Source organism: Dipodomys spectabilis, unplaced genomic scaffold (assembly GCF_019054845.1).
Source record: "Dipodomys spectabilis isolate Male_0828 unplaced genomic scaffold, ASM1905484v1 ptg000043l, whole genome shotgun sequence".
Lineage (NCBI taxonomy): Eukaryota > Metazoa > Chordata > Mammalia > Rodentia > Heteromyidae > Dipodomys > Dipodomys spectabilis.
In genome coordinates, this window is record NW_024870720.1 from 30,857,768 (window position 1) to 30,875,749 (window position 17,982).

The window sequence follows — 17,982 nt, forward strand, 5'->3', positions numbered from 1 at the left end:
CTAGGAAGTGTGAGGCTCCTCCATATATAAAATGCAACATCTGGGCTGGGAAGGTGGCTCAGTGGTAGAGTGCTTGCCTTGCATGCCTGAGGCCCTGGGTTCGATTCCTCAGCACCACATAAGCAAAAAGAAAAAAGCCGGACCTGGCGCTGTGGCTCAAGTGGTAGAGCGCTAGCCTTGAGCTGAAGAGCTGAGGGACAGCGCCCAGGCCCAGAGTTCAGAACCACGACCGGAACCCCCCCCCCAAAAAAAAATAATAAAATAAAAATAAAATACAAAATCTTGTCAACCGACTAGCTTTGTTGTTGTTGTCTTATTTTGATTTTGTGCTGGTTATGGGGCCTGAACTCAGGACATGTCCACTGTCCCTTAGCTTTTTCACTCAAAGCTGACACTCTATATTTTTTTTTTTTGGTCCAGTCATGGGGCCTGAACTCTGGGCCTGGGCACTGTCCCTCAGCTCTTCAGCTCAAGGCTAGTGCTCTACCACTTGAGCCACAGCGCCACTTCAGGCTTTTTTCTTACTCTATATTTTAAGCCACAGTTCCACTTCCTGATTTTTGGTGGTTAATTGGAGATAAGAGTCTCATGGATTTTTCTGTGTGGGCTAGTTTTGAACCTCAGTCCTCAGACCTCAGTTTCTTGAGTAGCTAGGATTACAGGTGTAAGCGCCCAGCTCCCAGTTTACTGACTAATGGGCTGTTTTGTTTTGTTTTGTATTTGTGTGTTCTGGTTCTTCCTTGGGCATGAGCTCAGGGTCTGGGCACTGTCCCTGAGCTTCTTTTGTTCAAGCACTCTACCACTTGAGCTACAGCTCCACTTTCAGATTTTTATTTTTTTTATTGTTGGTAGTTTATTGGAGATAAGAGTTTCACCAACTTTCCTGCCCAGGCTGGCTTTGAACCATGATGAGTAGCTAAGATTACAGACATGAGTCTCCATGCCCAGTTTACTGACTCATTTTATGCCTCTAAATACAATGATAAATGATAAGCACAAAGGGCTTAAGGGTCCTGGGCTTCATTTTGAAACACAAAAATTACCTTCCCTTCCATTTGTCACTCTCTGAGAACATGGTCCATTTCCTTTCAGGAACAGATAGCCTCGAACTTCAAGTCCAATGGATATCACAGCAAAAACCTCATGCTGTGGCTTTAAATTTTAAAGGATACAATTTGCTGTTTTTCAACTCAGAGAATGAATAAAAGACATAAGTGTTCAGCATGTGAGAAAATAGCACATAAAGACCTATAACACCACAGTGTTGGAGAAGGAAGAGTCATCAGACCAAGAGTCAGCCTGCATCCAGAGCTCCAGGAGAACCAGGTGATTTTACACACCTGTACTCTTCCAGGTGGCCAGGGCAAGGCTGTTAGCAGATGATTTCTGGACCCAAGAGACCAGGGATTGTAGATAGCACACATATAAGGCAGTAGGGTCATTCTGAGGTGATACCTCTGCTGTGGATGATCTGTCTTTGTCCTGTGTCCACAGAGTTAACCATATTCCCTCCTCAATCAAACTTGGGCTTTTCCTGAGGAATTTCAGCAGTCGTGGAGCCAGCCACCTACCTGCTCTACAAATCTAGGAGACAGCTGAAATAAATACAATAAAGCTCTGAGGTAAGAATATGAACTCAACCTGTTCAGCTTCCATCATCTATGCAGTAGACATGCAGGTAGAATGACAGAGCCACCCATAATTGAAGCATTAAATAATTTAAAATACTAATAAGTATTAGTATTTATACTAATATAAAATACCAATATAAAATACTAAATAAGTATCAGCCTCTTAATTGCAATTATGGAATAAAAATAAAGATGAGAATTGGGAGCAAGTGGTCACACCTGTAATCCCAGCTACTCAGGAGGCTGTGATCTGAGGACTGTAGTTCAAACCAGCCCAGGTAGGAAAGTCCATGAGATTCTTACCTCCAATTAATTACTAAAAAACAAAACAAAATCCTGAAAGTGGAGCTGTGGTTTAAGTAGGAAAGTACTCATCTTGAGGGAAAAAAAACAAAACAAAACTCAGGGACAGTGCTCAGGCCCTGAGATCAAGCCCCAGGACTGCCACGAGAGAGAGAGAGAGAGAGAGACAGACAGAGACAGAGACAGAGACAGAGACAGAGACAGAGAGACAGAGAGAGATAAGGAAAGAAAATGAGAGAAAAGAAGGAAGGAAGGAAGGAAGGAAGAAAGGAAGGAAGGAAGGAAGGAAGGAAGGAAGGAAGGAAGGAAGGGAGGGAGGGAGGGAGGGAGGGAGGGAGGGAGGAAGGAAGGAAGGAAGGAAGGGAGGAAGGGAGGAAGGGAGGGAGGAAGGAAGGAAGGAAGGAAGGAAGGGAGGGAGGGAGGGAGGGAGGGAGGAAGGGAGGGAGGGAGGAAGGGAGGGAGGAAGGAAAGAAGGAAGGAAGGAAGGAAGGAAGGAGAGAGTCAGGGAGGGAGGAAGGGAAGGAAGGAGGGAGAGAAAGAGCAAGAAAAAAGAATAAAGAGAAGAGAAAATTGGAGCCAGGTGTTGGTGACTCATGCCTATAATCCTAGCTACTAAGGAGGCTGAGATCCGAGTATTGCAGTTTGAAGCCAGTTTAGTCAGGAAAGCCATGACTCTTATTTCCATCAGAGAGCCAGAGATGAAGAGATTCAAATGGTACAGTGATGGTTTTGAGCGAAAAAGTTAAAGGTGTACTCCCTGAGCTTAAGTTCTAGTACCAGCACATGAGAGAGAGAAAGAGGAGGAGGGGAGAGAGAGAGAGAACTTTGTGAACTATAATCCACAGTAGAGACACTGCTTCTGAAGGAAATGTGTGGCCCCTACATGTTGAAAGTATTTTGGGAACTCAGTGCTCCTGAGTTTTTAACAACAGGTGTTAGGGATCTTGTTTACATAATCCAAGGCCTTGTCTTATGATCTTTCTTCAATGCCTAGAAGGTGGCAGGGTAATTAGATGTTATGAAATACTACTTAGGGCAGGTGCCCCTTAGGAACAGAGGTAAAGCTTCTATGAGGAGAATTTATAGCTCCAGGTCAAAGCAAGACGAGTCTACTGTTCTATCTTTGTCCCTATTTGCTTCTACACATTGGTAATAGAGTGTGTGTGTGTGTGTGTGTGTGTGTGTGTGTGTGTTAGCAATGTTTAGTGTCCATGTAGCAATCTGACCTTGACTAGATGGCCTTGGTATAATTTTATACTCCCTTCTCCTTTATCCTGTTTCTGGATATTACATATTTGGCATATAATCATTTAGGGCCAAATGAGGTAGAAAACTAAGAACACTTATACTACATGCAACTACAGGGAGAGAGGGAGGGAAAAATAGAGAGGCAGGCAGACAGACAGACAGACAGAAACAGTCAGATGAGTGGCTCATGCCTATAAATCCCACTTAGGAGGATCTTGGTTCAAGACCAGCTGGGCATAAAAATGTTATTGAGATCCTCATCTCAACAAAGAAGCTGGGCATAGGCCCATGCTTGGAATACTAGCGACATAGGATGCATAAAGCAGCCTGAATCCAGCCCAGGTAAAAAGCACAAGACACTAAATGAAAAATAAGCAAAGAACAAAATGCCTAGAGGTGCCGCCCAAGTGCTAGCCTTGAGCAAAAAAAGCTATGGAAGAGTGGCCTGGCCCTGGGTTCAAGCATCAATACTGGTAGGTACACACACACACACACACACACACACAGAGTAGAAAAACATCAAAGATTTTTTAGGGGAGGAACTTCCATAATCCCTGGCTTTTTAGACAAGGTCTATATATTTGACACATGCAATGTGGTGGTAAATGACCTTTCCATTTCCATCTCTTTCCACACAGCCTTACTGCTACCCCAGGAAGTGACTAAGTACCTTCAGACACTTCTCATAGCTTTTCTCATGGTCCTTCCTCTCCTAAGAGATTCTTTCCAACTCTCCTCTTCACATCCTGTCACATCCTGAATTCCCCAGTCAGAACTCCCTCAGAACAGGATGTTTTGATTTATGTTGTGTTTCCCTCACAAGCCTATAGCTTGGGACACAGAAAACACCTAATATACATGCCACTCTCTTTCTCAAGCCTTGATGCTTGAATTCATCACTGTCAAGTTGCCTGGTTATTATTCAGTCAATGAACTCCTGAAGCAGGAAATTAGGTCTTTATTTCAGATTCGATGCTTGATGACTCTCTAGAAAACTTAGCCAGGAGCAACGGCCTATCTGAGTTCTAATTCAATTGGGAGGCTTACCTGAGCCCAGGAGTTTGGAGTCATAGCAACATAGAGAGATCCTGTCTCTTAAAAAAGAAAGGAAGAAAAGCTGGGCTCATGCCTGTAATCCTAGCTACTTGGGTGGTTGAGACCTGAGGATCACAGTTCTAAGTCAGTCCAGCAGTTATAAATCTGAGAGACGCTTAATCTCCAGTTAATCAGCAACATGCCAGAAGTGGAGGTATGTCCTAAGTGGTAGAGTGCCAACTGTGAGAGGAAGACAAGTTAAAGGGGGAAGCCTAGAGCTCAAGTTTCAACATGCACACGAGCATGTGTGAGTGCATGCATGCATGCGTGTGTGTGCACATACACAGAGGAGAAAAGAAAAAGAATAGAGGAAAATGCTATATTTAGAAGAGTTCAAACTATTATTTTCTAATCTTGAGATGTTCAACATCTTAAGAAAGCTAAAACATGCAATTTGCTTTAATGCAATGTGGAAAATTGAAATGTCAGGTACATACAGAATTCTGGGAATGCAAGTGAAGTAGCTGGCATGAATGGTTTGGTGGTATTCAGCTTGGGATCCTAGTTATAGTTTGCCTTTGATCTGTGCTTTGAAGAATATGAGTAAGTTTACCAGAAAAAAAGAACCAAAAATGGTTTCTAAGTAGAAGAAATTAAGCACCACGTCAGACACTGAGTGTGCGACCAAAGCACCTAAGGAGGCTCCGGTGGCTTCTATGTGGGCCTCATTGGTTATGGAGTAGCCCTAAGATTTCCAGATCCAGATCAGACAGGCAGCCCCACTGGCCTGGCCTTTGCAACAGGAACAACAGGTTCAGATCTATTTTGCTCACTGAACAGTGTCTTCTGCCTTGCCCTGACCCAACACGGCATGCCAACCCTATAAGAAAGTAGATCTGGTCCAGTGTGACATGTAGCCAAAGCCCAAAAGAGATGAGAAATGGATCCTGATGAGAACCAACCTGGGACCTAGAACTGTGTCCCAACTGGGGAGCAATTGGCCAACACCAGGGCTGTGTAAAGCATACTCTGAAGCAGAAAGCAAGAATGTGGTAGAACTAACAAATCTGGTTTCATGGGAAGGCCAGTATCATTCACACATAGATTTCCCAGCCTAAGGGTGCTTGGTCTGGAGCTCTCTCTTTCCTTCCCTCCCTGTTCCTATCCTTCCCTCCCTCCCTCCCTCTCTCTCTTTTGCTATCTCTTTCTCTTACTTGCTTTCTTGCTGTCTCTGTCAATCTTCCATGTCACTTAATGTTATATTATGACACTGAATTTTTTTTCCTTCTATTCTATTATACTGTGTATCCTTATTCCTGGTGCCCTCTTTATTCCTCTTCTCTAGTATTTCAAACTTATATCTCATATAATACGGATTTAAAAGACAATCTGGAAGCAAGACAAGGTATAAAGCAATCAAAAAATTGGAGTGACATTGATCTACAAGCATTGTACTCATAATCTGACTTGTGAAACTGGAACCCCTTTGTACAACTACTTAATAAAAAGAACAAATATTGTTAGATTCTCATAAATCCCACAGCACTTGTGAAGTATTTGTTGGGTAAGTTGATAAGTGAGAAAGCCAGTTTAAGAAAAATACCTTCATTAGCTTTTTAAAAGAAGTTGACATTTACTGAGGTGTTTACAAATGTGCTTATCTTGCAATCTTTGCCCCTGTTAACTATGCTCTCATCTGGAATTCTCTCTCTCTCTTTAATTTGCCAATTGTTCATCCTGTATTTCATTTTTTTTTTGAGTGGGGAAAGCCTACAGACTTAATTGTTTTTTAAATTGTATTTTTGTTATCTTTGAATAGCTGTACAAAGGGGTTACCATTGAACAAATCAGGTTATAAGTACAGAGCATCTTGATTGATCTTTCTTCTCCATCTCTCCCAATCCTGTTGTTTATAAAGAGATAGGGGCTAGGGGTGTAGCTCAGTATTAGAGCATTTGCCTACCAAGACCCTGTGTTGAATTCCTAGAGGGGGAGAGAAGGAGGGAGGGAGAGGAGAAGGAGGTGTGTATGTGTGTGAGAGATTCATTTCAGCAAAATTTTAAAGTAAAAACACAAATTTACAAAATATTTGACACTGGGACATAGTTTGTAAAGAAGCAACACTAATCAGCACAAATAAAATATAATAAACATCTTCTGATCTTTTAATGGAAGGAAATAACCAGAAGGAACACACATAACACACACACACACACACACACACACACACACACACACACACGAGCAATTTCAATTTGAACACTTAATTTTCCAGTCCTGTTTGAATTTACATTCAGAAATCTTGGTGATTTACTGTGGTTTGTGCACTGGTCACTTTTGTTTCAGGCATTCAGAGTGATCGGTCGCTTCCCAAGCAATTGAAAGGAACACTTCCTGTTAAACACACAGTACTTACAGGCTAATTTTTAATCTTAATTGGCAAGAAGTTTAGTGCAAATAAAACTATAGTTAGCAGCTGAGAAGAGTTCTGATGGAGAGACATTCTCCTCTTAATACTACTGCTTCCCCAGAGTGAAATCCTTTATTTTCATGAGTAGCAAGGTTGGCCATTCAAACTTATTGAAAACTACTAGTGAGAATTCTGTTTATTCCTCAGGGAGTGTCCCTGAACGATGGTTTCAGTTACCATGCAAATGAGCCACACTGTTTTTGCACTTGGAAAGTTCCTGTTGGGTTGATAATAAAATACAGGGCCTGAATGCCAATCATTTCTCTAGGGAGTGGAGTTGAGGTCACAACCAGATCTTACCAAACTGCTTTTCTGCTCGTAAGATACCTACGGGAGGCACTAATCAGGTCACCCACTAGTCACCACAGGTGACATTCAGAAGGAGATTCGTACACAAGGCTGAAGAATCTCTTTAAATCAAATTCTGCTCTCCAATAATGGTTCTATTTTAGTGAATGCCAAAAAAAAAGCATATAAAGAGAAAGAAAGCACGCCATCTGATTTCAAACCTGGTGCCTTCCACTCCCAGCCAAGATTTATTCTCCAGATGGAGAGAAGCCAGAGAGCTCTGGGCCAGAGAGGAGCTTGTCTGAGCTTTGTGAATCTCTTGCATTGCTTCTTTTTTTTTTTTTTTTTTTTTTTTTTTTATTTTTTTTTATTATTTTTTTTTTTTTTTTTTTTTTTTTTTATTGTAAAGCTACTATACAGAGGGTCACAGTTACATGAGTGAGGTTATGAGTACACTTCCTCTTGAACATTGTTACCCCCTCCATTGTTTTCCCCCTACCATCCCCTCCCTCCCTCCCTTCCCCGAGGTTCTTTTTTTTTTTTTTTTTTTTTTGATTGTGATTAAATGATTACATAATTTCAAAGTCACAAGTTCATTCTAACTTCCCTGGAGCAAATTGTCTACCACAGTCTGTAATATATAACAGTGTTCACATGTTATATACCATATTTGTGATCAGCAGCATGAGGATATTTAGTAGTGGTTCAACCAGATGAGCGGGAGTTCTTTGTTTCTTAAGTCCTGTTAGTTTTGTCGTATCACTAACCTTTTGGATTTAGCATCCACTTATGAGGGAGACCATGTACCGTTTGTCTCTTCGTTCTTGGCTTACCTCGCTCAACATGATTCCTTCTAGCTCCATCCATTTCCCTGCAAATGCCATTATTTTGTCATTTCTAATGGCTGCATAATATTCCATTGTGTATAGATACCACAATTTTTGGATCCATTCATCTGTGGTGGGGCACCTAGGTTGTTTCCATATCCTAGCTATTGCGAACAGTGCTGCAATAAACATGGAGGTGCACGTGTCCTTGTATATTGGTTCCTGTTGTTCAGGGTAGATGCCTAGAAGTGGTATGACTGGGTCGTAAGGGAGGTCAATCTTTAGCTTTCTAAGGACCCTCCAGACTGCTTTCCAAAGTGGTTGTATAAGTGTACATTCCCACCAGCAGTGTAATAGGGTTCCTCTTTCTCCACATCCCCTCCAGCATTTGTCGTTGGCTGATTTGTGGATGTGGGACATTCTGACTGGGGTAAGGTGGTATCTCAGGGTTGTCTTTATTTGCATTTCCTTCACCACCAGGGATGATGAACATTTCCTCATGTGTTTCTTTGCCATTTTTATTTCTTCATTTGAGAAGTCCCTCTTTAGTTCCCTTGCCCATTTAGTAATTGGTTTGTTAGGTTTGGGAGGGATTAGTTTCTTGAGTTCCCTGTATATACAGGATGTTAACCCCTTGTCTGATATATTGCTGGTAAATATTTTTTCCCAATTAGTTGGTTGTCTTTCTAGCTTAGTTGCGATAGATTTAGCTGTGCAGAAGCTTTTTATTTTAAGGTAGTCCCATTTGTCGAGTCTCTCTCCAACTTGTTGTGACCCTGGGACTCTGTTCAGGAAGTTCCTTCCTGTTGCATTGCTTCTTTAGATTGGACATCTGTTCCCTTTCTAGTAAAGACCTGGAATTGCTGATGTAGAGAAACACAGGGCTTGGCTTTGGCCAGATCTTCACTGTCACTGGAGAGGGATGTGCCACTCCTGGGTTTGAAGTGCTTTGTTCTGTCCCTTGACTAAGTTTTGACCAACCCAAGGACAAGTCCATGGGACTGATTGAAATCCAGGAAGGCTATTTCACCTGACCTATCTCTTTACAACTCCCAGCACCTAGTTCCCAGACTCTCTCACTGGTGATTCAAAGATGGGGTGTAGTTCTTGCATGTTGGAGAGGAAACTCCATCAGTCACTGTACTCTTCTCTTTCCTGGGGAGCATGGAACTTCTCATACTGGCTGGCCAATTTCCATTTACTGTGCTGATTTTTGAGTAGTGCAGCCAGGGAAGTTTTTCGGGTGACATTTCTAGATACATCCCTGCTCTTGGCCTTCCTAGTGGGGGAAGAGCTTCGGACCAGGGGGTATACAGGGAAAATCGGCTTGCCCCGAGGAGCTCCTAGGAGCTGCCATATTTCCCCAGAGGTATTACTGGTTAGATACTGCCATGGCTTCTTCCCACTGCTGTCTCGGATGTTCACCCGAGAAGCTAACTTCTGCACTAGCAATTTGATGACCCCCTGGTGGCCATGAATAGCTGCGAGGTGTAGTGGGGTATACCCACAACCAGACCTCACATTTGCATCAAGTGCAATCCCTGCCTTCTGTGCTCCGGAGACCAAGTCCTGCAGGGCCCTGAGGTTGCCATGTTTAGCTATCCAGTGTAAGGCAGTGTACCCGGTCAAGAAATCTTTGTGCAAAACCAACTGGGGATCCTCCCAGAACAAAGTCAACACCCGAACCCAGGAGCCACTGGCAAGTTTCACAATCCATTCATGCTCCCTAGCATCTAAAGGGACCAGGGATGACTTGTGCTCAGATCTTCGGGGTACCAAGGCCGCATGCCCATCCCTGCTGGAGACCCACGTACTGTGTGACAGACCTCTCTCTGCCACAACAGTCTTAACATCTGACAATCTGTGCGTCAAAGCTGCATCCAACCGTGGGCTAGGCATCAGTCCTGCCTTAGAGGGTTTCCTGGATCTCGGTGGGCGCCGATTCCTTTTCAGCAAGCCATCATCGAGGTACTCCTCATCAGAGGAGGACAATTTGGCTCTGCCTGCCCCATAGCTCCTTCTGAGGGACCTCCTTAACCTGGGAGCTGGCCAGGACAGAGGCCCTTGTGGGTATCCCTTAGCCCCCACAGGGGCCTGCTGAGAAGTGTGGCCATCCTCTCTGATCCTGAGCGTCTGAGGGCTCTGGCTGGAACTGCCTTCCTTTGGAGACACAGATAGTCCTGCAAAGGGATTCCTGAGCTTTCCCCAATCTGGGGTTCCCAGGGCAGCAGGCAGTCCCTCTTCTGAACCCCCAGGGGACTCTTTGGGCCCACTGCTGCTCTCCTCACTGCCATGACTCTCCTGGTCCACAAAGTCATCGAGATCTTGGAGGGACAACTGACAACGTATGCTACGAAAAACTTCCGGTGGATGGTTTCCGGACCACGATTCCGAAGACCCTTCGGGAATCCCAGGATGGAGAGAGTGAGAGGAAAGCGGAGACTTGGACAGCGCGGTGTTAGTAGTCTCCAAGACCCAGAAAGCCGGTCCCGAGGGTAGCTGGAGGAAGTTGTCAGGCAGCACCGACCAGGCCCGGATAGGAACTTGCTCCCGGGCCTCGGGCACTTGCGGATGTCTGGCCACCCACTCTTGAGTGCGAAGCTGCTGCAGATGATGGGTGGAATGGTGCAGCGAGCCCGAAGGCATCAGCTCGGGCGGGTCTCCGGAGGGAGTCGGGCACAGCGGGAAAGCAGGCGGCGACGCCCGGCTCCCAGAAGCCTGGATGGTGGCAGGTTCTGAGCGGGGACTTTCAGGTACTGGTGCGCGCTCGGTGGGTGCGTCTTGCTGCGGCTGCCCCCGGGCAGGTGGAGCCCGCGCCGGCTCCTCCCCGGTGACGGCAGAGTCCGGGAGTGCTCGGGCCGTTGGGTCTCCCTGCAACCGCCCCAGGCCGTTCTGCTGGCATTCCCAGCAGCAGCTGCCCCGCGTCTCGACCGCCGCACACCTGCTGCCCACCTGGGCCGCGATCGCCTGAGCCACGGGTGCGGGTGACCTCTGGCTGGGGCTGCCCTTCCGCCTGCGCTCTTCCCGGGCCGCCTCCCGGGCCCTGCTGGCGGGGAGACCATTGCAACCCGCGTCCGGAGCCGGGGCTGCGGCACCTGCTGGCTCCTCCTCTCGCTTCCTCTCGCGGCGCCGCCGGCGGGACTGCGGCGGTGGCGGCTCCCCGCGGCGCGCGCCGGGCGAGGAGCAGGACGCCGCTCCCCCGGCAGGGACGGCGGCCTCCCGAGGCTCACGGGGTCTCTGCAGTCCCTCCTCCCCCAAAAGGTCCCGGTACCTCCTCTTGAGCACCACGTACTTGGTGCCGTCGGGGTCCTGGCGCACTGCGGCGACCGAGTTCACGAAGCCCTTGAAGAGCTCGCGGCGGTGCTGGTGTTGGCTGGGGTCCGCATTGGGGTCTCGGAGAAAGCTCTTGAAGTGGCTCAGCAACGTGGCGTTGGTCACCCGACCCCCAGCCTGGCACAGGAAGTCCAGCAGTGCCTCCTGGCTCAGCTCTCGGGCCATCGCTGCCTGATCCCTGGCCCCCGAGGTGCCTGCGTCGGGTCCTCGGAGCGCTTTCCGCCTCCAGCAGAAACCTGGATCCCGCGGGTGTCACCTGCACCCAGCGCGGCACCCCGCGTCTCCATCAGCCGCCCAGGCGCCGGGAGGGCCGAGGGTCCCCAGAGGGCGGCCCCGGGGCTGAGCCCCCTCGCGCGCAGCCTGGGTGGGAGAGGGCGGGTCCCAGGCCGCCCCGGTGCGACGCTGGCCTCTCGCAGCGAGTCCCCACGGCGAAAGTTCCCAGGATAGGTCGGAGTCGGTTTCACCTGCGCCCTGGCAACGCCTCCTCCCGGGCTCCGCGGGGGAAGGGCCTGGCCCGCCTCCTCCGGTCCCTCCGCCCTCGGAGGTGTCCCCAACCTCCCGCCACCCATCCTAGATGAGTCAGGCAGGTCACAGCCATGGGGCGGGGGGAGCGCGCTAGGTGAGGTCACGGCTGAACCCGGGCCCGCCACGCACCGCTCCGCAGGACGCGCAGCCGCTCGAGCCCGGGAAGCGCCAGGCAGGTAAGGCGACCCGCCGATCCTCGGCGTCCCCGCCAGGCCGTGCAGGAAACAAAAGCAATCGAAGGTCGGTTTCTGTCCTCTCCCGGCGGTCGCGCGCGCGAGGGACGCTCAAGTCAATGCGTGGGGGCGGACAGACTAGCAGGAACTCTGTGGTCTCCCCGAAACGTGCCTTTTTCTTTCTTTCTTCGTGTGTGTGTGTGTGTGTGTGTGTGTGTGTGTGTTGGGGGGGGGGGTGGAGGCGGGAGTTAGTGATACTAGAGGTTGAACTCAGAGCTTTGGCCTGGTTAGGCAAGGTGCTCTACCACTTGAGCCACGCCCCCCGCCTTTTTTGTTGTTGTTTTTGAGATACATTTCCCTTATCTTTGCCTAGGCTGGCGTCAAACTTCTGATCCTCCTTCTGCCTCCAGACGTGTTAGAATCACAGATGTGTTCCACCGCCGTGGCCCAAAAGTTGCCCTCCCTTATCAACACTTGGAGCCATTTCAGGTTTTCCAGCATCAGTACTGAGAACCAGGAGACTCATCTTGGATCCATCCAAATCCTTCTAGATGTGGAGATCCTGAGCAGCCTGTTCCTTGGGCCCTAATTTCCAGGAGTCCGGAGACACTAGTCCAAATTTGAGAGACCCCCCCCCCCCGGAAGTTGGTGTGGGTTTCTCACTTTCTTTTTCCTCCATAATTGTGACTGGAAAAAAACATCACTGTTGGGTAGTTCATTGTCTTGTAAGTCAAAATCGATAGGAATTATGTTTTTACCAGTCAAGGTATTTGATACTCATGTTACTTTGTTTTTATTTAGTCTAAATTTCATGAGTGGAATAGATTTGTACAGAATGTTCTATGTTGGCTTATTGATGTAATTTCTGCATACGGAATGGTTTTCTTCACCGATTAAAAATGTTGAGCCTGCCACCGGTGCCTGTAATCCTAGCTACTCAGGAGGTGAGATCTAAGGACCTGGGTTGGAAGCCAGCCCAGGCAGAAAAGTCTGTGAGACTCTTATCCCAGGAAAACAACTTAGAAAAAGCTACAAGTGGCACTGTGGCTCAAGTAGTAGAGCACAAAGAGGCTCAGGGACAGTGTGCAGGCCCTGAGTTCAAGCCCCAGGACTTGTTTTTTGTTGTTTTTTTTTTTTAAGGAATATGACAGGCTAGCCTAATTTTCTCATTTTCCACTGAAGTGCTATGGACTTCACCCTAATTTATTTACCATTTGTAGAGCAGAGTTGTATTCTTCATTAACCTCGTGAAGAGGTAGAATCACAGCACTGCCACCACCCCCTCCTCACAGCTGCTAACTCCTTTTATTTTCTCTGTCCACATGTTGATCCTTCTAGTCTGAGATCTTAAGAGCCTCTCAGTGTTCTTTACCAGTCCTGCTGATACAACTAAATTACTTGAGTGTTTTTATCTATGCATCTTAGCATCATTCTCTCTCTCTCTCTCTCTCTCTCTCTCTTTCTCTCTCTTATGCTAGTACTGGGTCTTGAACTCAGAACCTGAGCATTGCCCTTAGCTTTTTTGCTGAAGGCTAGCTCTTTATCACTGAGTCACACCTCCGCTTTTGGCTTTGTTTTTTTTGGTGGTTAATTAGATATGAGTTGCATGGACTTTCTTACCCAGGCTGGTTTCAAATCACAATCCTCAGATCTTAGCCTCCTGAGTACTTAGGATTATAGGTGATAACACCTAGCTAGATCATTCTTTAGCTTTGCTTTCCAATTCTTTCTGTTGTAAGACATTCTTGTGTTCCCTCCACACCACCTGCCCCTCTGCCACTTTCCCACCATCTTCTCATCATTCCCCATGACAAATTTGCTATTTTCTCCTCCCCTGTCCTCTGACCCTCTTCTCTCCGGTGCTCATTTCATTGTCCCACATTTTCTGACTTTGTTTCACAATGTCTGAGTTGACATCAGCACCTGTTCTCTATCTTTTTTATTTTTATTTTTTAACCAAGAGAAGGCATTGTAAGTTTGTTGGTGGTACAGCAATACCTATTAGCAGGGACCAATCTTAGAGACTATGTTAGAGGCCACATTTGCTGAGCTTGATTTAAAATCTCCAGCATTACTCTGGTACTTTTCCATGAATGGACTGGAATCCTTGGCTTTAATTTTTCTAGGTCAGAAAAAAAAAAAAGAACTGGAAACATATATACTGGTCTATTTTGATATAGGATACAGAGGGAGATAGGATACAGGATTGAGAGGGAGAAAATGGTTCTATAACATAAAGCCTTTGCTGTAGTTATTTAAAGAAAGTTTTCACAACAAACTCTAGCTTCTCTTTGTGTCTCTTTCCTTGTGTCTCTTGGTGTGATTGTCAGGAAGCTTGGGTGGACATTTCAGTCTGTAAGTGGACAGAATTCCTCTTTGGCACTTTTCAAAATACCTGCTATCAAAAGAAAGGATTTAGTTAAAAAGGGGCCAAAGTATCGAAGGAAGCTTGGATTTAGAACAGTTAAGAAGACAAGAAACAAAGGAAAGAGGTATAATTAGAAGTGTCGTTGCTGTAATCAGGTTATCTTTAATTGAAAGGGGAATTAGTAAGTGTACAGGAGTAGAAAGCAGAGAATATAAGGAAAATAATCAATTGCTTTAGATGTCTGGGTGTCCCGGTAGTTTAGTGGCCAGACCTCTCTTTCTCTTTCATAGCCTCAGAGCAAGGGGATGATTAGCTAGAATATACTACTCCTATATCAGGCAGAATTTCCCCAATTCCTTTGTAGATACTTCATTATTAAAACTGTTTCTGGAGTAATTATGTTGTCCTGGCACTGCTGGAAATGGATATAAAGAAGATAGAACCTAGGTAACAGTGGCTCATACCTACCCAGGAGACTGAGATCTGAGGATCACCACTCAAAACCAGCCCAGATAAGTCTAAGAGACTCTTATCTCCAATTAGCCATCAAAAAGTTGAAAGTGGAAGTGTTGCTTATGTGGCAGCTATGAGTGAAAAAGCTAAGGGACAGTGCCTACGCTCTAGAGCCTAGAAGCTATCCACATAATTAAGCAAGGACAACCACAGAATACAGGAGGTATAAAGAGGTCAGGACAGGGGTCAGGACAATTTTCCCACAGTGGACATACTAAGTTTCAGGTGCCTATGGGCCATAATGACAGAAATATCTAAAGAGCAACTGGCGATATAAATTTGAGGCACTAAGGATACATGGCATTAAAATCAATAGTGATCATTTAAGTCACAGGAGGAGTTTGGTTAGAAAGAGATAGCTGGGCAGTGGAAAAGGAAGAGATGGAGACTAAATCCACATTACCAAAGACAAAGGGTAAAAAGAAGCTGTGAAGGAGACTTAGAAGGGGAGAGAGGGAGCCACAGTGACTAAGTACCATATTGCAGAAATGGAAGGAGAGACAGCCTTCTAGAGTCTCTGTCAAGGTAGATAAGAAGTCAGACAGGACCAGAGCCAGTCAGGTCACTGGAGCAATATGAAACAATGTCAGAATAGAGTGGTGACAGAGGCCAGGTCACAGAGGAGTGAGGGGTGAGTAGAGGTAGAAAGTGGGGTGAGAAAGACTTCACAGTGAAGGGAAGAAGAAAAGGCAGGTCCAGATAAAGACACTATCAAATCATGTAACTTAAGATATTTTTCAAACAGATCCGATCATGTCTATGTGCTGAGGGAAAAGAGCCAAGAACGGATAAGTTGAAGATCTAGGGGAGAGAGTAAATAATTAATGAAATAGAGATTGGGGATGGGGTGGGAGTCTAGAGTTCAGGTAGAAAGCTTCCCTGGGCCAGAGTAGGAGAAAGCTACTTTCTCTACTTTCTCTACAGAGAAGAGAGGGTTGGGGACATAGCTCAGTGGTAGTGCACTTAACCTTAGCACAAATAAGGACCTGGCTTCAATCCCCAGCACCCTGCCAAAAAATATAGATAAATAGAATAAACAAAAGAAAAGTAGATATTGCACTAGTTAGACTATACTGTTGTAAAAAATAGACCCTAACTTGTAGTGGTATTTGGGTCCAAATACCGAAGTTTATTTCTTGTGTCATACTTAGTGCAGTTTTGGCAAGCAGATCACAATGTTCTCTGTAGTTACTCAAGGATTAAGGTAACACACTGGTTTCCATGGCACCCAACAGGTGACATGGAGGAGAAAGACAATGATGATGAGAATGTGGGACATTTTTGTAGACCAGATACAGAAGTAATATAAGCCAATAATACTGAAATTCTACTGGCAAAGAAAATTAGTCACAGGATGATGTGGAACTGCAAGGCAAGGTGTGAGGTAGGACTGTATGTCTAGGAGGAACGAGGGAGGACAGGAAGTCTCTGCCTCAGCTGTGGGGGTATTTCATTTTTATATACAATCATCTCCATTTCCCATGGTATAGAAGAGGCTGCTCTCTGCTAAGCACAAGTACTTAGGAGAGAGAAAGAAGCATTGATAAGGTCTGTGTATCATTTACAGGTATTGGAAAAGGCTAACAGGATTTCCAACCAGACAAGATTACAAGGTGTTTTGTTTTTCTTTTCCACTAGGACACAGAATCATGGCGGGCAGGAGGGTAGACACAGAGAAAGCAGGCACTGGACAGTCCCACGATGGTGGGCTGCTAGCTAGAACATGGACAAACTTGGAAGGAAGGTAATGGGGTGGTTGGATAGTGAGGAAGTCATCCAGATGAAGGGTAAGAGATTTGAGAGTAATGGTTAAAGGAGTCCTGGGATTGAAAACCAAGTATACTGGGAGTGCATGTGAGAGTCAGAAGGTTAACATAATGTAAACAAACATCATATTTTCTTAAGTCATTTTTCCTGAGTACAATAGGTAGAGACGGTGACAAATTGGAGGTAAGCCATTGGAGAGAATAGTACCTACCATGGAGCTGTGTGTGTGTGTGTGTTGGGGTATTAAGTGATGAGTTTTACACAAGGACACTGAAGTCTTCTAACAGGGAGGAATGCCAAGATCTATCTGTGTAAGTCCTTAGTATTGTGACATGAGTAACACAGGTGTCATTCAGCAAACAGTGTAAGGCTGGGGTCACTTGTTCCTGTGTGTCCACACCTTAGAACACTCTTCTTTATTGATCTTCAGAACAAGTGTTGGGGAGTATGGCAAACAGAAATCAATACTATAATGGACTAAGTGTGCTCCCCCATTCATATACTGAAATCTTAACCCCCAATATGATGATCCCAGGAGGGGGGGGTCCTTGGTAAGTGTTACGATTGGGATTTTAAGTGTCCCCCAAAGGCCAGATATTAAAGACTTGGTTACCTTCTGTAGTACTATTGGAGGTGGTAGAACTTTTAGGAAGTGGAGCCTAATGGAAGGAAGCTAAGTTCTTGACATGCCCTTGCAGGGATATTGGACCTCAGTCCTTTCCTCCCACCCATGACAGACTTCATTGATTTCAAAGGAGGGTGCAGTTCACCCACATTCCTTTTTACATGTAGCTATGGTGTGCTTATTAGTAATCTGCTCAATGTGTTATTAAAATTGGATGTTTATATCTGCAATTGGCACATATCTAAAGAGTGCTGAGGAACCAAATTTAGTACTCTATTAAAAAGTCTGGCAGCCAGAAAAATCCTTGGCAAATGCATACATACAGATAGTTGGAATTTCCCCAAATTTCAAAATGTGCTTTCTTATCCTGAATCTCTACTATACCGGGGTAACTGAGATTCAGAGTGTAGTTCTTCTTGTTTTTTAATTGTAAATGACTGGCAATTTAGCTTTTTAGTTTTGAGACAGGGTTTCACTATGTAGCCCAGGTTGGCCTGGAATTCACAATCCTCTTGCTGCAGCCTCTGAAGTTCTGAGACTACAGATGTATGCCACTTGGCCTGGCCAGTTTAGAAGATCATTATCCATTTGTTCTCATTTTCATTAGTTTATTATCTTTGCCAGCAGGGTTACAGACAGACTTTGAAGTTAGTGTCTCCCGACTACAACATGTGTGAACTCAAGCAAGTCATCTAAATTTTCTGAGCTTCAGTTTTTGCATGAGGTAAGGGCTAGGGCTGTAGTTTAGTGTTAGAATGCTAACACATGCATGTTGTCTTACATGCATGGAGCCCTGGGACCTATCCCCAGCATCCTGAAATGACAGAGAAATGGAAAAAGAAGGGAAAGAGAAGGGGAGGGGAAGGAAAGAGAAAG

General features: G+C 45.7%; 1 protein-coding gene across 1 annotated transcript; it reads right to left on the reverse strand.

The window, feature by feature from the left end:
• Window positions 1-357: 357 nt before the first annotated feature.
• Window positions 358-11,547, reverse strand: Sowahb (sosondowah ankyrin repeat domain family member B). Its single transcript, XM_042678480.1, has 2 exons — window positions 8,805-11,547; window positions 358-368 (listed from the first exon to the last, which is right to left on the reverse strand). Exon 1 carries the CDS (start codon window positions 11,298-11,300, stop codon window positions 8,934-8,936), a length of 2,367 nt encoding a protein of 788 aa, XP_042534414.1. The 5' UTR covers window positions 11,301-11,547; the 3' UTR covers window positions 358-368; window positions 8,805-8,933.
• Window positions 11,548-17,982: the final 6,435 nt, after the last annotated feature.